Genomic DNA, 20,491 nt, shown 5'->3' on the forward strand with positions numbered 1-20,491 from the left:
TAGTGCGCTGAGTTTAGTGGTGTTCCTTGCAAGAGCATGGGTGACTCAATGACAGCTGAACCACTGAAAAGCCTGACCTGGAAGGGGCGCCCACCCTCAGAATTTGCATCCCTGGAGCTCCCTGCACAACTTTCAGGAAGTTCCCCTGGTGAGTTTCTTCCTCGGAAGTTACTGCTGCTTGTTTGAGCTTGGGAAGGGGCCTCGGGGATATTATAGTTTCACGGAGTCTTAGGAGGCTCCCCTTTCTCTCCAGAAGGTAATGTCACAATGCCAAAGAAGTAAGGCTTAGGATTGTGCCAGCCAGGACCTGTGCATGGGCATAATTCTTAATGATTGCAAAACACAGGCTCAAGTGCATTGACCATTCTCTTGGGCATGTGCCTATGCCCAGCCAAGCAGAGTATCTCCTTGAGGCCAGATTGGTTCAAGCAGATGCAGCTGTCCTAAGGGTGTCTAATAAAATCTCCACTTGGACACCTGCTGACCAAAGGGGCCACTTCCCTACGACGCAGCAGCCACCAGGGACCTGATTTGGGGAAATGTGGAAGACAGGAAGAAAAGGAAAACAAGAAGACAAGAGGAGACGACATGAGGAGGTGCTTATGACCCCACAGATTCATCTGGATCCAGCCAAGAATGAGGTCAAATACTCTTGGACCTTGGTAAAAAGTCAACGAGCTTTCTCACCTACCCCCACCATGTTACAAACAGAAGGGCATCTTTAAGAGACATGCCTGGGTGTCCTTGGGGTGGATTATGAACATCAGGCAAGTCTCCTAGGGACAGGTGGTAGCTTTAGTTACCTGCTAGGGTGGCAGCTTCCCTCCACCTTCCCAGTGTTTGGGAGCTCCTGGGCACTGTCCTTGCAAAGCCCCAGGGCAGTCTAAGAATGAGTACAGGCTCCATCTAGGTACCCTGGGTCTCTCGGAGCCAGTATCTCACCTTTGTCCCCACCTTTGTCCCTGGTCTCCACCAACATTAGCAACACTGGCTGATTGCTACCAGCCTGGGCCACACTGAAGAAACACCCATCCCCAGGGTTTGGGCCATTGTAGCTTGGGTCTAGCATATTGTCTCTGAGAACCTCACTTCAGGAGACCCAGATGCCCATCCAGGTGTGGCCTGTCATCTCATGGATAATCAGAGAGCAAAGCAGCCACCTGCCAGAGATGTAGGCCACACAGCATCCCCAGAAGAGGTAGCTGTGCTATTTTGCAGGTGCCTCCCATCAGCCTCCAGTGATCAGTCCTGTGGCCACCAAGAGTAAACCAAGTCAGCTTCCTGCTCCCCAAGGGCTGGCATCCCCATTCCTCTGCAGGCAGCCTGTCTTCGCTCCTGCCACATACAGGCTTCTCCTAGATCTTCACATTGGCCCTGCTGCCTTGGTCACTCCTGCCTTCCTCAAGCCTCTGGCCTGATTTTCAGCCCAGCTCATTGCTTTGTCCTTTGCTGGAGCCGTGGCTGTTCTGGGACCCAGGAGAGATACAGCAAAACACCCTCTTGATCCAGAGTTGAGGGCTGGCCTTGAGCCTCTGCCACCCAGACCCCTTGACAGACCTGCTCAGAGCCACCACAGCTCTGCCTTCTATAAGATGCATGGCAATCAGACCTTGCTTGCCCTAATCATGCTTGATCACCCCGTGCAGGGGCACTGATTGCTGCTTTGAGAGGTTACCTCGCTCCTGGGTGGCAGGGCTGGAGCCCTTGGCAGCCTAACGAGGGTAATTGAGGCAGAGCTGATTGTGCCAGAAAGTCGGGAGGGCTCAAGAGACATAAACGGGCCATGTCACACCCCAAACAGGACCACATTTGCTAAATCTGGTTCCCAGGCAATTTCATGGTGATTACATTGACACCCCGGCCCCCGCTTTAAAAAAAAAAAAAAAAAAAAAAAACCAACTGAACAGGCTGTCAGGACAGACCAGCTGGGAATGGAGGAGCACCGATTGTGATTTATGGAATGCCACTGGAGTCCAGAAAGGACTGGAATGAGAGAGAAGCAGGCAGGCGTGCTTCAGAGCCCATGGGGACCAGTGTGGCCTGAAACCTCTGCTCCTTGGCCTTGTGCAGTGGATGAAGAGCACAGCAGGCATCAGACAGGAGTCCTAGGTATCAAGACCCTCCTACGGGGGTGGAGCACCTCCAGCGATGGAGAGCTGCCTCCTTCAGTGCTATTGCACCCAACTCCACACAGCATTCTTCCGTGGTGAGAAGGGCAAAGATTGGGCACCTGAACCAAGTCATCCAACCCCATAAAACTGAATGAGTTTGCCCATGGGCTGTCCCACCTTAGGCTCCTTAGTGCAAGGCCATGGTGAAGAGAGACCCCTGGCACTAAGGAAATACTACCAACTCTGTGGGCAACTCAGGAACCCAAGGTCACAGCTCTTCTGGGTCGTCCTGAACCCTGGGACAGAATCTGCATTGTAGGTTATCAGGGCCTCAGGGGTCCTGCCTCACAGATGGATCTGGTCCCAATGAGGATTTCCCATGGTCCTGCCACACAGGCCACCAGGAGGCTCCCCCTGTCCTTGCCTGGGTTCAGATATGAGGGCATGCTGTTCGTGTTTTCAGCTTAGATGAAACTGATGTGGCACACGGGTCTATAAGGTTTTTGGGTGCATTGCCCGTGTGTTTATACCAAGCCCCCAGTCTGGAGCACAGACGTTCCAGAGTGCCTGCTGCCACCTATGAGGTACTGCCCTGAGGATGTGACAAGCTCCTATTTCTGTGGTACCTCTTAGGTCCCTCCCTTGCTAGAATAAGACCCAGAGCCACAAGCTTTAGCAAAAATGTTTAATCTCTCCTTAATGTGTGTTTATTTACAAGTACTAAATCTGAAGAACCGTAAAATAGGAAATAGCCGTATATTTACAATCTGATGGCTGAGCGTGTGGGCTCTGCCGCTTCCTGGTCTACTCAGACCGTCCAAATGACCATTTTTTTGGGTGGGGGGGGGTAAAAGGGAGTGTTCTGTGGCATTAAAGGACAGCTAATCATGGGCTTCACCTTAAAAATAGCTTTCTCTCTCTAAATATATCTACTCTAGCTTGTGTAGCACCGATGTGAGCCACCAGATCCAAACTGGGGGAACTGGAGTAGGGGGTGGCGGTCGGGCCCCTCTGTGCCAACAGAGGGAGCTGGCCTGTGCCTGGAACTCAATGCTGTGCCTCTTGGGGACACATCAAGGCCCTAATCCCTGCTGCCCTCGTCAGCTGTCCAACCATAAGAGGGTGGGCCAGCAGGAGAGCACAGGGCCAGCCCAAGGCATGTGGAAGCCAGGCACCCAGGCTCAGCTTTTAACAGCCTAGGCACTCCTGAGTCTGGGTTCAAAGGGGGAAAACCAGGCAGGAGGTTAGGGCTTTGGGGGACAGAGCCCACGGCAGGACGGCAGTACCAAGAATGTTAGGGCCAGGCTGGCTGGAGCAGTGCTTGGCCACCCCCTTGGGCCTAGGACTACAGAGGTTGGCTCTGAGCATCTACCACCCAGTGCACAATGGACTCCAAACCCAGGCTATATCTAAGCTGGAGTGGAGCCCTTTGCAGGGTGCCACAGAGATGGGTGGATCTTGAACACCAAGGCCAGCAGATGTCAGAGCCCAGTCCAGGAGTGGCAGAGTCCAGTCCAGGGAGGTGAAGCCTGGCCCTGATGGCTGTGCCGAGAAGATGCCTGGCGAGACCAGCTAGGGCAGCTCGCATGTAAACAGATACGCTAAAGTGCTTGCGAACAGATGCCCTGGGGAGGCTGCTCCAGGTGACCTCACCACCCACCTATGACACCCACAGGGGCATGGTGGCCTGGTAGGGTAGAGTGAGGCTGGCCCATTTTAAGGGAGCCTGGGGGCCTTGGGCAGGGGGTAGGGCTGGATAGTGAAGGCGTTGAGCCTAGAAGCTGTGCGTGGTCCAGGCAGAGCTGGAAGAACTAGGGGCTTCTATCTGAAGCCCACATCCAGGGAAGACTTTAGGGGAAATTGAGACTCCCACCCAGGCACAGCCAGGAGGCATCAGAAGGAAGAGAGGGTTATATCCAAGGGAAAAACCCCAGGCAACAGGGGCTACTGAGAAACGTTATATCCAGGTTGGCTAGATTTGGCTCTGACCCCAGTATCAGCCCAAAGAGTGAGCCACAGAGACACCTGACCAGAGCTCAAGGCCTAGGGTACCCAGGCCCCTTGACAACCATGGAGGAGGAGCTCCCTGAGTCCTTGCACCTGCCCCATAGCAACCTAAAGGCGCAGCTCTAATCTGACGTCCAACCTGTCCCATCTGGCTCCCCAGCTTGGAATGTGAGGGAGTACAAGGCTAGCAGCCCATGGACATGGGGTACGTTGTCCCCAGCACTGAGGCTGGGCCTGGCCACATTTAGCTGTCCCTTAAAATCCATTATAATCTTTAGTACCATCGAAAAAGTGAACTTGAAAAGAGGATAGGCCGCTCGCTTGCTTTTCCAATGACTAATTAATTTAAAAAACATTTAAAAAAAAGGGTCTAACCACCTCTAGTATTCAACACTTGCAGTTCGAAAAGATCAACTCAGACTAAACGCTAGCACAGTCATGCAGGTCCACAGCCTCTGTACCCGAAGTTGGGGCACCCGGTAGCTTGGGCAGGGGCTTCTTCCGTCAGAGGCCACATCAGATGGCAGCTCCAGGACCCTTGGCTTTGCTCTCTTCCACCTGGGTTCCTCCTGAATTGCCTTTCTGTGTCTCCTCCCTCAAGTAACTGTACAGCACCCCACTGGGGCTGGGGCCACATATATATATATACATATACATATATATATATATGTACAGGGTCCATTAAAAATGTGTTCTGTTGCTCGTTGTGGGCAAAGGTGGACACAGCTGACCTCCGGTCCCTTGGGTCACTGTCCATGGCCAGCAGGATGGCAGAAGTACCCTGCCCTACCCCTAGGGCAGAATGCAGCAGGATTTCTTGTTCCCTTAAAAAGCAGTACCCAGATGTCCCACTGCGGGGGCCAGGTCACTGCTGAGATGCCGGACTGGAAGCCACTGGGGAGTGTCAGGAGCGGGGAGGTGAGAGGGTGGTGGGACAGCGGTCTGCTACCCTCCTGAGCTCCACGGTGGGCAGAGCAAGGAGCAGGAGCGGGGAATAAATAATGGGAACATGCACTCTGACTGGAGCCCCAGGCCCAGAGGCTCCCAGAGGCACAGCCCTGAGGACAGAGAAGGGTTTGCCTAGCCGTTGTCCGCATGTCACTCAGGAGCGGGGTCTGCAGCCCCTCCATAGGAGGGGAGTAGAGCCTCTCCCCAACAGAAGGACGTGGCACTCCAGCCTTGGCCCGCGCAGAGCACGCGGTGAATCTGAGGGTGGTGGCAAGCACGGGGTGCTGGAGTAGAGGCTAGTGGGACAGCCCCAGGCTGTGGCTCTCTTTGCCCAGCCCTGGGTATCTCACCTCTCCCTCAGACTCTGCCCGCTGGTAGCAGCTGGAGAAGCCAGGAACTGCAAACTGGTCCAGTCCCTTGTCTTGGTGCCCTCCTTCGGGAGGGCCTGGCCTTCTATCTCGGCCCCTCAGAGGCCACCTCTCTCCCAGGAAGGCCACCAGCAGCTCTTGCCAAGCAGCAAATATCCTTGGGCAGAACCAGCCCTGCTTTGCAATCCTTGCCCCAGGGCAGCAAGCCCTAGGCACAGAGGTGGCTCGGCAGGACCCTCACATCCACAGCAATAAAAGTCAACCCTGCACGGCAGGGAGAGGAAGGCGAGGGCCAGGACCCAACTGCAGCCCCCACACCTGGCACTCGGTATAGGTGAGCCAAGGGCTGTCTCCTGGGTCCCCCTTGCTGCCCTCCTGCTCTGCCTCCTGCTGGGTGGTCACTTCTAGGGCTCAGCTGCTCAGGGCCATCGTGTCCACCACCTGCTCCAGTTTGCTCCGAAGCCGCTGCCTTCGTGCCTGCTCATCTTTTTCCAGCGCTACCAGAATCTGTGGAGGACCAGGGTGGGACAGGGTCAGGGTTAGGGCTGACTACCCACACACATGGGCTGAAAGCTCTAGGAAAGCCTGCCTGGGTACCGCAAATGACATTGCTATGCCTAGTGGGGATTTGGGGATCAGTCAAGACCTGACTCTATCAGTTCCTAGCTGTGAAAACATTTCTGATCCCGAGTCCTACAGCATTCCAGGGTGAGCCCCCGAGATCATCACCTTTACCCTTATCCACTATACTAACAGGCTCTGATTCCTGACTACGGCCTCTCCCACCCCACCCCGCCTTCCTGGGCTTGTATAGCAGTGCCCTACTCCCTGCCATCGGTTGTGGCATAGTCACTGCTCTCTCCTGTTGCTGAATTTCTTATGGCCTTAGGTTGTCTTCTTGAGGATCACACCTCTACCTACAGTCATCAGGCTGTACCCCGGTCTATGTGGGAGCCCAGGCTGTGTCCCATCCTATGCTCTCAATCACTACAGCCTATGAGCCCTTCCATGCCTGGTTTGGGGCCTAGAGCCCTTCTGAGCCCATAGGCCCATGGCCTTAGACCTGTCTCTGTGGCTAACCACCTCCAGAAAGGCTACCAGGCTATCCACCTCACTGGCTCAGCCCAGACAGCAGACCTCCCTGCTTCTAGACCTGTAACAATCCATCTAGCTCAGGAACACAGCCAAGTCCAAAGCCTCCACACCCAGGTTACCCAGGCGTGTCTACATCTCCTGTCTGTCCCCGGATGGGCCCTAAGTTTAGCCATGTGGACCCTAGTGATCTTAGCTAGCCAGGTCCACTCTGCCTTAGCCTTGGCACTGTCCACACATGCCCAGTCCTTAGCCATTTGCACCTGTATGCTCTAGCCCAGAGGAGAGACAAGTCACCTCAGAGATGAGCCAGGGACCTATTCCTTGGTAAAGGATAAGGAGCTTCCTAGAAGACCCACTCCAAGTCCGACAACACTGACAGCTTCTGCCTAGCCCCAGAGATACTACCTAGCCCAATAAACTGTTATAGACCCACAGTGGTCCACCCTTAGAAGATACTGTCACCTTAACTCCCCACCCTGCTCCCAGAGACTGTTCTGTGTACTCAACATCTCTGTTCTCCTTATAGTCCCAGAAATAGCTGGGTGGTCAGGTACAGAAGCCAAAGCAAGTATTGGGCTAGTTCTGAGATACAGGTGGAGCCAGGAGTTGGGGTGGGGGTGGGGGCTCACCTCGTCCTTGTACTTGGCGATGTAGGAATAGATCTCATGCAGGGCACTCATGCTGTTGAACTGGCTAAGATGCAGTCGGGACTGCTCTGCTAGGTAGGCGCTCATGTCTTGATCACTGATGGCGGGCATCTTGGCAATGTCAGCATAGTACCTGACAGTAGGTGGCAGGGTCAACATGGGCGGGGTTACAGGGCCTACCCACCCACCAACCTCTGGCCTGAGCCTGCACAACCTCTGCTGGTCACCCACCTTTCAACCCAGCTCTTGTAGTTGGGGATGTCCTTAGCATAGAGCAACTTGTTGGAGGGTGAGTCTTTGCCCAGCTTGTGCTCTGACGTGGAACAGGAGTCCATGAAGGTCTGTGCCACCACGGAGAGACAGGCATCCGTTATGCTGTTCTTGTGGATGTCAAACACAAACTGTGGGTTCTTGATCACGTTCACCCAGAAGCGCAGGGGCAGGCTGTGGACAAGCAGGCCCAAGACTGCTTAGAGGGACCCCTCTGCACCCTACTTTCCTTCTGTACAGCAGGTAGAAGCATGGCCAACCATCCCGTAGGCCTGACCCTGACCTCCAGAGAATGAGTGGATGTCCACATATCCAAGTGGGGCAGGGGAAATCCCTTACCCCACAGGCCAGACAGGACAAGCTGCCCACAACTCCCAGAGCATCATTCCACATGTCTAGCTTACATGCAGGGGGCATTCCTGACATCTGCACACTGGCTTATATCCCTGCTTCTGTGCTCAGCCCCTGCCTGAGGACATCCGTCTTAATACCTACCCTCTATGCCCCACAACACCTTAGACAGCCTTGGTTAAGCACCCAATTATCACACGTGCTGTTCAAACAGAAACTAAATCAAAGTGAAGACTGAGGTTGTTGGTGACCATAGGCATGTGCCAAAAAAGTGGTAATTCCACATGGCTGAGGGAGCTGCTCTAGAGTAACTCTAGAGGATTCCATACAGCAGAGCGATCCTGGCCAGTGCTGCCACACCGCAGTCCCTCCTTTGCTGGTCCCTGACAGGCAGCACTGATGGAGCTGGGGTTTAGGCTCCCACAGTCCTGGAGGGAGGCAGCAGATAAAAGCCAAAAGGAATGGTGAGAGGGAAGAGGAGGGGCACAGGGCTCTGCGCTGAGGCCAGAGCCATCCAGCATAGCATGCTGAGGGACAGGAGACTAGGGAAGCTGATGACCGACTGGACTTAGAGGCCAGAGCACAGCTCCAGGGAATAAGGAGTTGACAAGGTATGGGTATGCTCTGGTGGGAATCCTCTGGTAGGGTAGGGTCCTAGAGGGGAAGGAAGGGTCTGAAGATAGCATACCACCTTACTGGGGAGGAAAGCCAAGGGACCAGTCTTCAGTCTAAGTGGCCTTCCTCTAAACTTGTGAGTTATGGGGGTGAGAAGACCGCACATGGGCAGAGCCAGCAGGGTCAGGGCTGCACATAGAAGCCCATAACTATGCCTGTAGGCCAAAACCAGAGAATATTAAGCGGCAAGAGGCTATGGGGCCCATGGCTAGGCTGCAGGCAGCTAAGGCTGGTTCACAAGCGTAGGTGGTCTATGCTAGGAAAAGGTAGGTCAGGGATGACACAACAGTAGCTATGGGAAGCATAGAAGTGAATCCACTGGAGTCTGGGGTGGCCTCAACTCTTACCTGCTGTATAGAGCTCCACACTTAATGCCACATGACCTCAGAGTGGCCTTTTAGAGCCATCTCTATCCCCAGATGCCAGCATTACACATCAATGAGTAGAGGCTTATGCTAGGAAAATCATTTCCTCTATGCTATCAATTGGCTAGAGCTCACTAAGCTGTTTCTTGTATGGCAGCCCCTCACCCAAGCAATTCCTGTAGACTTAGAGTTGTATGGTTGTGACAGGATGCAGGGCGATCCTGGCACTGTAGGGCCTGGCCCACTCTGCCTTGCCCATGGCAGTCCCATCCCTGGTGCATGCCCATCACCAGTCGCACCAATTGCTCTTCCAGGTATGGCGCACATCAGAGTCATGGATCTGGTGTTTGTCGGCCTGCTCATCCAAGAAGTCAAACATGTACTTGATAGCCAGAGGCAGGGCAGAGCCACGGTGCGCTGTGCTGAAGATGGTCTCAAACAGGTCATCCACGAACTTCTGCAGTGTCCCCTGCAGGGTGAGGTACTGAGCTTCAGAGCTGTCCAGGGCACCAACCTCCTAGATGACCTTGACAGGTCTGCAGGAACTCTGAATTTGGCCTACCTCCATACACCTACCTTGGTGGCCAGCAGCCTTGTCAGGTAGATTTCAGAGACCATCTTGCTGCCACGATCACCCTCGCGTTGGTCCAGGTGGTCATGGTTCTTTACCAGGTGCCACAGTTTTGTGCCACTTTCCAGGTCTGGCGTGATCATGGGTGTTCGTGAGCGTAGGCTGTCGGGGCTACTGGCTGTACGCAGCATGCTCTCTGCAGGAATAGCCTGTCAGCTGGCAGGGCCATTTCCCTTACCCGTGGCCAGACCTGCCCCACCCAAACAGTTTTCCCTCAGATTCTGGGGCCCCAAGCCTCCTTCCAGGTATGTTGGGAATGACCACTGTGGCCACATGAGCAGCATGAGGCTGCCTGGTTAGTCTATGGGGAAAGACGCTGCTTCAGAATTGAAGGGAAGGCCAAGAGTCCAGTGACAGACCACACACTTCCTTTAATCCTGACATCCAACACACTATGGCAGAACATTAGGAAGAAGGCATCCAATCCAGGTCCACCGCCCACCACCTGGCTGCAACCCTGCTAGACCCTCACCGTATCTGCTGAGAGACTTAGTGAAGGTAGAGGAGTTGGAGATGTTGTAGGCAGATGTCTGCTTGGGTACTAGTGCCACCGATGAGCCATCTGTCACCTGTGAGCAGATGTCAAAGATATGAGTTACCAGGGTGCCAAGATGTCCTGCCTAACATGGAGGACCTGAAGACACCCTTCGTTCTGCCCCGGAGGCAAATCATGCCACCACTCTGAGTCTCCATCAAGACAGTTCCAGAGCACATAATCCCTTAGGCATGGCACAGTCCACACCTGGCTGGCCATGTTCCAGTTTAAGGGAAGTTAGTTTTCCCTCAAAAAACTTCCAGAGTTGGGTGGCCTGGTCCCTGGACGGTAGGGTCATTTGATAGTGAGCCAGTGTGTTCAGAGTTGGGTGGCCTGGTCCCTGGACGGTAGGGTCATTTGATAGTGAGCCAGTGTGTTCAGAGTTGGGTGGCCTGGTCCCTGGCCAGTAGGGTCACCTGATAGTGAGCCAGTGTGTTTAGAGTTGGGTGGCCTGGTCCCTGGATGGTAGGGTCACCTGATAGTGAGCCAGTGTGTTCAGCCTCTTCCAGTCGTTGTCAATTTTGGTGGTGACGTCCTCGTCCTGAAGGATGATGCGTGCCATGCGGCCCTGGCGCCACTCTATAGGAAGTAGGGTATTGGAGGTGGCCTTCCTTCCTTCCCTCCCTCCCACCCAAGCTCCTCATTCTGCTGGTACACAGAACGGAGTGGGGAAGCCATGACGGCAGGGAGGGGCTTGCTCTGCACTTGGGGGAAGAGCCTGCATAGAGTAACAAGCTGAGGCCCCTCCATCTACTGAGAGCTCCATTCACTGGCTCAGAGGTGGGACAGTCATGGGCTGGCCCTTCATCTGCTACCTGGATGAGCCTAAGAGGTAGACCTTGTTTCACCCAGATCCAGGTCCAGCCTTTCCAGCCAAGTCTGTCACAGGATCCCCTCTCTCAACTTCCCCCAATGCAAAGGCCTGTCCCCTCAGCCCTGAGAGCCCTGACTTCACAGAGAATATCAAACTCACTGCTTGCCTCTTTTCCTCCATCACTTTACCCTGGCCTGCAGACCCCAGTTTACCCTGTCACCTCCCTTGCAGACTTTCTGTTGGATGCCTTCTGGTAAGCATCCCCTACCAACAGGACAACTGGCACTAGGGGATTGGCTTCTGATTTGAATGCACAGGGACACTTGGCCTGCCACTCACCCAGGTCCATGTCCCCAGCCTTGGGCCGCTGTGAGTAAGGCACACCCTTGTATACAGCATCCAGTAGTTTCTCCTTGACCTGTGTCACGGTGTCGCAGTTCAGCCCCTTCACAGGAACCTCAGGCGCATTCTCATTCTCGGGGTTCACACAGTTCAGGGTCTGTGTGTGAGGAGGGTGGTATGGCAGCCTTAGCCCCACCCCTTGCTTCTGCCAGTCCTGCTCACTCAATTCAGTGTCATTCGAAGGGGAAGACCCAGGACTGGGGGCTCACCAGGGTCTTGTAGTCAATCTGCTGCCGGATGAGCTTGTCCTCACTCAGGGAGTAGCGGGCCTCCCCTGTGATGGCATCGATGGGGCCCTTCTCCATCTGCTGCTTGATGGCGCAGTACAGCATGAAGAGCGGCTCCCCAGCACACTCCTGAAGACGGTGGGGTGTGAGCAGGGCGGGGCCTAGTCAGCCCTCGAAGGGCTACTGAGTTGCTTCCAACAGCTCCATCTCTCCTCTTATGAGGCAAGCCTGTCTCTGAAGCCAACACCGGGTGAGGCAATCTAGTGAGCAACAACCCCAGTGTCCTTGTGACACAGATGTGGAAATCTTTGATAAGGATGAGGTACCAGTTAAGGGCAGGCATGCATGGACAACACGCTCATGGAAGGAAGAGCAAGGCAGGTGGACCCCTGCCCTCGGTGCACACCAGGTGTGATAAGGATCTCCTGGATCTCTAGGGACCCACCTAGATACAAGTCCAGCACCCCACTAACACCCTGCTTCATATGATCATTGACAGAAACACGCTGACTCCTGAGGGGCAAAGGAACCCACAGCCTTATGCCAATAATAAATGGGGGCTACCGGGGTGCCTCTGGACACTTGGTAAGGACCTGGCACTGTCCCTGCCTCCAGCTACCTGTCATCTGGCTCCCCTCACTACAAGTGTGAATCATATCTAGGCCCCACCCCGGAGCCTTTGCCTGTCACTAAACCCCCTTTAGGTTCTCCCAAGTCCTGGATTGAGGCAGGCAGTTTTGAGAGCCACAGCACAGTGTTGGGAGTTAATCACTGCTGAGTGAGCTGAATGAAGGAGAAGCTATCACAGGAAAAGCTCACATCACTCAGCAAGGGGAGGGGAGCAGCTGGCTGGAACTCAGGGTGGTCCCATGGCCCTGAATGCCCACCCCTGACTGCTGGCATCACTCATCACAGTGGCCACTGGGTGGCTGAGAATGCCCAGGCAGGAGGTGGCCCAGGTGGGTCCTTGGCAAGCCCACAGTGACTCTGCTCCTGGACCCAGATGCTCTAGACCCTTGTTAGCATCTGAGGTAATTAAAGAGACAGCTGCTAAGGACCGGCCAGGAGCATAGATCATCCGAGACCTTCCGACAACACTCCTGTCTTTGAAATTATGTTTCATTTGCAAACTTGGCTTCATTAAGTCAGCCAGGGAGGAGGAGGGAGGGGGAGCAGGTTGGGACTCAGAGCCATCAAAGCTGCCTCTTTCGGCAAACACTACCTCATAACATTCCCCAGATTAGATGTCTGCCCTAGGGTTCCTAAGCACAGTAAAAAGAGCAGAGGAGGCAGGCAAGATGCCCGAAGCCTTGAATGTAGACCCACCCAACCCTAATGCATCTGCCCTGGAAAAGCCAGGGCTTCTTGGCAAAACTCTGTCTCAGCCAGGCAGTTCACCAGACCCTGAAGGCAGCCATTCCCCCCTGCCAGCCCACACCATCGCTTTCACCAGGCCTGCCAAGACTGTGAAAGAGCAATCAGAGATGAGAGCCCAGAAAGGAGGTGGGCCCAGAAAGAAGCTGTCCTAAGCCCAAGGCCTTCCTCTCTCTGGCCCTATTTCCCTGTCCCATGACAAGGAGAATGTGGGGCCTCAGCTTCCTCTCAACCCTGTTGAGGTGGAGAGAATGGCCCTTTCATACAGAGAGGCAACAGAGCAGCAGCTTGCCCATCTGCAAGGAAGGCAAGGCAGATCGCTACCTCATGCCTCATGCATCTCTAGCCTAGGAGCTGCAAACAATGGGATGCTGTTATTTAAAACAAGACCAACACAACAACAAACCTACCATATACTAAAGAAAATAACTCTAGAAAACATGCAAATGTTGCTTCAAAGAAGATGAAAGTGGCCGATCAAGCAGGAGGTTTAACTTGCTAATAAATGCCGCTGAAGCAGCTTGCTGTCCGTCCACATGTGCTCATCTATGGTGGAGTCAGTGGCCCCCAGGCCAGGAAAGAGTCCTGGAGTATGCCTGATCACCTATGGTCACTCTGGAAGCCCACCACAGCAGAAAGCTACACCAGAAGCTGGCTGTGTTGGGGAAGAATTCGGATTCTACTAACACCTGCCAAGGGGGCAAATACCATGTGCCAACTTACCTGAAAACGTGGGCCTAGCCCTACCTGGGGTGGGGACTGGAGGGAGTGGAGCATGACACAAAGCACATGGTATGACAGAGAAGAAAGCCCTGAGGAGCAAGGTGCCCCTGCACCAGACCTTACTGGGAAAAGCACTCAGGACGGGTGAGGCTACTCACAGCATGGGAAGCTGAGGCAGGAGGATCACTTAAGCCAGAACTGCAGACCAGAGTGACAAAGCAGCCAGAACGCAAAACAAACATTTGAACAAAACCTGTTCTTCTACCTATGGACATTTGCTTCATTTCAGAAACCTGCCTAGGATGATGCACACTGAATATGGCTGTGACCACCAGAGCCGAGTGCTGCCCCTTTACCCACAGATGTTGTTGACAGTGTAGTGACAGGCAGAGCAAACTACCTGGCTCATGCGTTCTCGTCACCAGTGATCTGTGGGGCAGGGGTTGGGCTCAGACCCTGCCCATTGCAAACTCATAAAGCCTGAGACCGAACCCCCATGCATTTCCTCCCTAGTACAAACTGAGCTGTGTGTGTGGTGCGGTTATGCAGGCCAGAGGCGGACATCCCAGCTGTACAAAGAAACGGTTCATACTTCTCAGAGTGGCTTATGACCTGCACTCAGGAGACTGAGGCACGAAGGACATGAGTTTGAGGCCAGCCTGGGCTATTTAGGGAGGCCTTATCTCAAATAATAAGTCATCTCAGTAAGTAAAGAAACTTGCTGCCAACTCTGACAACAGAGATCACTCCCTGGGACGCCCAGGGTGGAAGGAAAAACCAACTCCTGCATGTTGTCCTCTGACTGCACATACACACAGTGGTATACACTCGCAGAATGAAGAAATAGAAATGCCATTTTAAAAAGTTTAAAAGGTGGTGAATTTTTGAATTACGTGTATTTTAATCCAATAAAACAGTTTTTAAGTCTTAGCATGTTAAAGAGAGACCAGCCGTTGAGCCGTGGAAGGGTGGAGGGACTTGTCTCATGACTGAAAGCAACGGCTCTGGAAGGCTATCAGTATGTGCCACAAGCCTTAGAGGCCAGAGAAGGCAGAACTACGGCAGCAGGAGGGTCTGGTGCCAGCTCAGGGAGGGAGGCACTAAGGGCATCCTCTCGCAGCACCACACAGCAAAGCCTGGTAAGAGGCCTATGTGTGGCTCAGTGGCCACAGACAGAGACGGAACAGGCCTAGGCCAACCTGGGCCTACTCCTGGGGCAGGTCAGTCTCCAGGAGCAAGGCTCCAGCATGGCTGCCTGTGGCCTGGCCTTAGTATGTGGAGTTTCAGTTCCCACTGCCCAGCAAAACCCAGAGCTGAGAGGAAACCCAAAGCTCCCGGCCCAGGGGCTAAGAGTGGACTTGGGGCAGGGTGGCCCACTGTTTCCCTTAAGCTCTGCTTCCTCCCTTTTGTACCCCTCTTCTTGCTGCTCCCTCGGCTGTCGTGTCCCCCACCCCCAACATCATTCCCACATGCCTGAGTGCCCTGTGAGGCCAATGCCCCTCCATGAGGCTGTCCCAGACATATGACAGGCTCAGCTCCCTCTGCCCCACAGTGACAGCTGCAGGGCCAGCTCCACCAGCTTCTAGAGGCAGCTGGCCTCCCCACATTGTAGCAGTCAGCACTCCAGAGCTGGCTCAGGATCTGAGACCCAGTGGGGTAGACTGCACCCGCTCCTTGGTGTGGAAAATGAGGGTCAAACAGGGCCAGCACGCGTCAAGACCCAGCACGGGCACAGCTGCTGGAATGCCTTAGCCTTTGCTCTGCCTTGCTTCTTCTGGTCCACAGAGTCTGCTTTAAAGAGCATGTAAATAACCGTCCACAGGGCAGCAGTGTCAGAGGAGATATGCCCATTAACTATCACGGGGCTGCTGTGCACACAGACTCCCTTCTCCCCAGCTGCCCCTGTGCCTCCAGGTCACTTTGCTGCATCTCTGGTCCTTCAGGCCTCCTGACTCACTCCTCACAACCACTGCTGTCTCTTACTACCATCTCTTACCTACTCCCCCCCCCCAAGCCCCCCGGCATGCAAAGACATCCCACCAGGCAGGGATCATATGCCGATCCTTCTGGGTCAGCCAGTCAGAGATCGGCAGCAGCCTACTAGGAGAGGACTGTCCAGGGACTGGCACCAGTCCATCTCTGCCCAGCTGCGCTGCTGGTTACTGTATCCAGAGTACTGGCCAGGGCTGATTGCACAGGTTATGCTACCTGGGTGACCGATTGTCACCATTTGTGGCATCTATCCCATTGGCCATGAGGTTAGGAGAAACCAGAAAGCTTCTCAAGACTGTATAACGCAGTTCAACCAACCAGCCCACCCTGGCATCTGATGGGCTTTGAGGGCTTTAGGGAGCCAGAAGCCTAGTGTGGACTCACACTCTACCACAGACTGCACACAGAGCTCTTGAGGGCCAGTGTCAGACCCCCAGAAGCCCGTTTAGGTGCAGTCCCCATCCTGAGCCTGGCAGCTCGCTCCAGGCATCAAACAGAGATACAAGCTCATTTCCAAACTCCAGCCTGGGCACTAACTTCAGAGTGTGAATGCCCAACCTACTTCTGGAGGTGGCAAGGGTAAGCACGGGAAATAGGAGCAAGGGATCTGGGTTGCTGGGCTGGGACATTCACACCTGAGCTCTGGCCTTTGTACCATGTGGACATTTGGCTTCTGCCCCATTCCACCCCTGCTCTCCATTCACTGGGCCACCTACCTTGAGGAACTTATACAAAAGGAAGGTGAACCAGTTGGTTAGCATCTTCTCTGCCACCGATTCAGTCCTGCGGGAAGAGCAGCAGATGGGAGAGTGGAGTCACTTCTACCATCCAGCAGGCACAGGTCCCCACAACTCCCATAGTGACCATACCCACAGACCAGGTTTCTGTCATTGTACCTCCGCAACAGCAGTTTGGGATGGTTCTTGCTTTCCAGGTTCTTCTCAATGAGGTCAGAAAGCAACTGCTTAAGCACGCCCGTGGCATACTCCATCTCACCCTGCAGGGCTGTCATGATGAGGGAGGCCACGTTCCCACGGTCACGCATGGAGAAGCTACGCTGGGCCTCCAGTGTACGGATGAAGGTCAACAGGAAGTGCTTCTTGGTCAGCAGCTGTCCGAACAGTGTCAGCGACTTCTCCACATTGGCCTGCACCTGGGGGGCACACGGTCCTGACAGCTAAGGCAGGGAAAAGGCCAGGTTGCCCACACTGCACAGTGGAGCTCGGCACCCAGATCCTCCAAGAGACCCGGGCAGGTGAATTGTAGAAAGTACCACAGAGCCTAGGCATGGAGAGGAACCAGGATCCCAGGCTAATGGGCAGTTAGCTTGGGTGAGACCCGGGGCACTGCCCTATGCCTAGAATCTCCTTTCTGCCTCCTGAAGCACTACAGATACTAGTGTCACCCAGAGGAAGCCACCTGTCCAGAAATCAGGCCCCTGCCTCAGAGCTCAGGGTCCCAATCCTGAGCAGGCATCAAAGTGTGTCTGACCCCATACTCCCTAACCTTTCTCTGGAAGGCCAGAGCAGCCCCCATGCCCTTGGCAGTCCACCGGTCATGCCCTTGGCAGTCCTACCTCCATCGCCTTCAGCACAGGATGGTCCTCAATGCCAGGGAACAGCACTCGCATGGCATAAGTACGGTAGTCAAGGAAGGGTATGCCGGCACCGTCCAGGTCGCTGGTCAGCTCATGGATGTCCGTCTGTAGCTCTGCAAAGGCTGTGGCCAGGTGTGGGGTCAGGGGCAATGTGGGGTAAGGGCAGCATTCCAGAGACTCCCCTTACCCTTCGCTGTTCCAGCCTTCCTGCTGTCTGACTAGGATCACTGGTCCTGACCTTAAGAAACCAACCAATGTACTTTTTTGTGCCTCAGTTTCCCTAGTTTAGGATAAAATTCTCTCAACACCACTATCTCAGCCTCTGCCACCTTCCTGGGACTGAGCCAGAGCCAGTTAGTAGGACAAGATAGGGTCAGTGGTGGTGACTGCCTCAGCAACACCTCCTGCCCCAAGCTTCAGTCTCACCCCCCTGCTGACCTTCCTTGCACTCAAGGGCCACGCGTGACTCCAGGTTGTCCATTTGGAGTTGCAGTCTCTTGAGGGTACGATCAGCATCCCGGGACTTGCGTTTGTAGGCAATGAGCACGGCCACGATGACCAGAAGCAAGAGGCCACCACCCCCACCGATACCCACGATGGCTGGCAGTGTAAGCAGGCTATCCGAGTACACCTGCAGCATCCCAGGCGAGAACTCGAAGCCGCCGGCCCGCACCTGCCAGATGGGATATGCGTGCTCAGAGGGTATCAGTCCCTCAGAGCTTGAGGCCTCTGTCCAGTGGCCCTTAAGGCCCTTAAGCACCTGCCTGTGGGTAACATCTCTCCAGCAGGTGACCTGAATGACTAACATGCCCAGGTAGCTAGTGCATGAGCACTCAGTAGTGGGACATTAGTGAGCGGGACTCACATTGGTGAAGATGGTGAGGGCTGAATGGGGCCTGCATTTGAGCTCAGAGGTAGGATTGCTTTAGTGGGGGCAGGGTTAGTAGGTCAGGAGGTTGGTTCCAGGAGACCACAGCTAGGCTGTGACAGGGATTTTCTGGCTCTCTGCATAAGGCAAGATGGGGAACACACCGTGACTTTGTGCTGCCCTGTGAGATTGGGCGCTTCACACAGCAGCTGGGTCTCAGACACGGTGAGGATACAGGGTGTGGAGCCGATGAGCACCGTGTAGTTGAGCCTGGAATTGCCAGGAGCAGGTGGCAGGAGATTCCGTCCCTGCAGGGAACAGGGTATAGTGAAGGCAGTCCTGGGGCCTGTCCCCTGGCCCCAGCTGCCTATCTCAGCACAGCTTCTGCGGCAGGAGGCCACAGTGGCTGAGACCCACCTTGAGGATGAGTGGGGAGCTGGGCTTCAGCTCCAAGAGCCCAGTAGGGCTGAGCGGCTCCAGTACAGGGTCCGGATAGTAGAGGAATGTGGAGCTGTTGAGTACCAGCAGCGTGCGTACATTGTCCATGATGAAGCCAAGCTCATCTGGCCGCTCTCCCAGTTCTGGTGGGCTGCGCGTTGGGTTGTGTATAGACGGCGCCCGGCACACCATGGTGGTGTCATTGTACACCATGCAGCTCTGGGACATAGGCACCAGGACCTCAGGCCAGCCCTCCCATTGTGGGCCAGCTACCCGATGACAGCCCACCCTGGGAATAGTGGCTCCCTATAAGGATGCTCTAGGCATCAAGGGAACACATGTTCAAGATGTCCACTCTCTGAAGGCTGAGGGCCCGACATGTCAGAGCCCAAGGCTCACCCCTAGCTGACCACTTCGTCCTCAAGGCCTCAGCACAGACAGGTAGGCATGGGGAGGCAGAAGCAGGGGTGTTAGCAGCAGTAGTTCTGGTCTAGGCAGTACCCACATGGATAGGGTGAGGTAGGGGACCAGAGGCATGGGGCATTCACTCACATTCTCCCTCTCAACACCTCCGTACTTGGCCCGGATTCGAGGTTCACGGACGGTAGCCAGATTGGTGCCTGTGACTGTTAGGAGGGTCCCACCACTAAAGGAAGGAGTGAAGAATCAGACAATGTCCTAGGCCTAAAAGTACAAGAGAGACACAGCCTCTTCCTGTGGGACCAGGTGGTTCAAAGCTCAGCCAGAGCACTTCTTGCCAGGATTAACCACTGACTTAGGAAGCTGCCAGACCAAGCCACCATGGAACACCCAGGAGAGGCACTCCCTGACCTACAGCTGGGAATGGGGAGGTGCCCCCAGCTCCACAGTAGGAACAAAGAAGGGCTTCTAGCTCTGCAATGGGAAACAGGGACTGGTTCCTGGCTCCGCAGCAGATCTCCCACCTGTTGATGCTCCACTCGGGGTCAATCCTCAGGATAGTGGGGTCTTCAGTATAGTTGTACTTCACTTCAGGGTTGGAGAGCTGGGCACGGTTGATGTTGATGACAATAGGGGCACTGCCAGGGGTCTGCCCGGGTGGTGTCAGGCAGCGGATCTCTCGTGAATTCCTCCTGGGATGGAATCAGGATGGGTAAGGGCATGGTGAGGCGGCATGTAACACACCAGCAGTTCTTCATGGTGGCTGAGCACTGGCTCCCAGGGAAAAGCATGGGCCTCACTCAGATGGCTACTGGGATGACAGCTATGACCCTAGAGTGGCCACCAGTGTCTAATCCTACCCTGGACCCTGGCTAATCCTACCCTGGACCCTGGCTGGCCTCCCTATCTTGGGTCTTACCTATACTTGGCTTTAGAACCTCCCTCGGGCATGAACTCCATCCTATTTTCCTAATGACACAACCTGTAATGCAGATGGATGAAATGGACCCTGCCTACCACTGGCTATTCAGGAGACCCTGGCCAAGCCTCGAAAGCGTCAGTCAGCCATCTTAGTCCACCCTGCCAGGCTTGGGATAAACACACCTTGCAGATGATAGGCTGTTGTTCAGAAGGTCAGAGACACTAAACTACACACCTGACCCTTTCCACTTGCCAGAACTGCCTTCTCAGACCTCTGTACACAGAGTTCTACCACCACCAAGGGCCTTGAACAAAACAGCCCCTCCTTCCCTCTGCACACACACACCTGGAAAATGCCCTGCCCCTAGCAATAGTACGTTGTCCTGGGGAATGGGGTCACAGGTCACCTTCATTAACAGTCAGCAAGGCAATGCCTGTTCTGAGGCCCTGTCCCTTGGCTGTATTACCTCAGGCTGGAGGCCCCACAGCCGCCAGGCTGCAAACACCAATGATTACCCTGATAACGGGTAATTACCACAGGAAAATATTTAAAGGACCGTTCCATTATCATCTTTAATCTAAAATTATCCACTTCAAGCCTCAAGGCTTTTGTTAAGATGTCTATTTTCTCTATTAAACTTTTAAAAAATACTTTTTATTTTGCTTGCAAGAGAGATGTCTCCCTTCTCCTTAGGAGGGGCTAGGGTGGTGG

General features: G+C 54.5%; 1 protein-coding gene across 2 annotated transcripts in view; it reads right to left on the reverse strand.

Moving 5' to 3' along the window:
- Positions 1–2,782: 2,782 nt before the first annotated feature.
- Plxna1 (plexin A1) overlaps positions 2,783–20,491 on the reverse strand; it is a 46,236-nt gene continuing 28,527 nt past the window's right edge. Inside the window, exons 16-32 of one of the 2 annotated variants that reach the window (XM_050131294.1) lie at positions 19,383–19,550; positions 18,991–19,084; positions 18,418–18,657; positions 18,165–18,308; positions 17,571–17,805; positions 17,112–17,254; positions 16,432–16,688; positions 16,252–16,318; positions 11,429–11,575; positions 11,157–11,316; positions 10,479–10,582; positions 9,941–10,037; positions 9,414–9,604; positions 9,137–9,306; positions 7,408–7,620; positions 7,159–7,309; positions 2,783–5,941 (exon numbers count right to left, since the gene is read on the reverse strand). In XM_050131294.1, the coding sequence (XP_049987251.1) occupies positions 5,846–5,941; positions 7,159–7,309; positions 7,408–7,620; positions 9,137–9,306; positions 9,414–9,604; positions 9,941–10,037; positions 10,479–10,582; positions 11,157–11,316; positions 11,429–11,575; positions 16,252–16,318; positions 16,432–16,688; positions 17,112–17,254; positions 17,571–17,805; positions 18,165–18,308; positions 18,418–18,657; positions 18,991–19,084; positions 19,383–19,550 (2,677 nt within the window). In that variant the 3' untranslated portion in view covers positions 2,783–5,845. Of the gene's footprint in view, positions 5,942–7,158; positions 7,310–7,407; positions 7,621–9,136; positions 9,307–9,413; positions 9,605–9,940; positions 10,038–10,419; positions 10,583–11,156; positions 11,317–11,428; positions 11,576–16,251; positions 16,319–16,431; positions 16,689–17,111; positions 17,255–17,570; positions 17,806–18,164; positions 18,309–18,417; positions 18,658–18,990; positions 19,085–19,382; positions 19,551–20,491 lie in introns of those variants that run through there. The other variant, XR_007589921.1, reaches the window with a different exon arrangement.

Source organism: Alexandromys fortis, unplaced genomic scaffold (genome assembly GCF_014885135.2).
Source record: "Alexandromys fortis isolate MF-2015 unplaced genomic scaffold, M_Fortis_MF-2015_v1.1 scaffold_378, whole genome shotgun sequence".
NCBI lineage: Eukaryota > Metazoa > Chordata > Mammalia > Rodentia > Cricetidae > Alexandromys > Alexandromys fortis.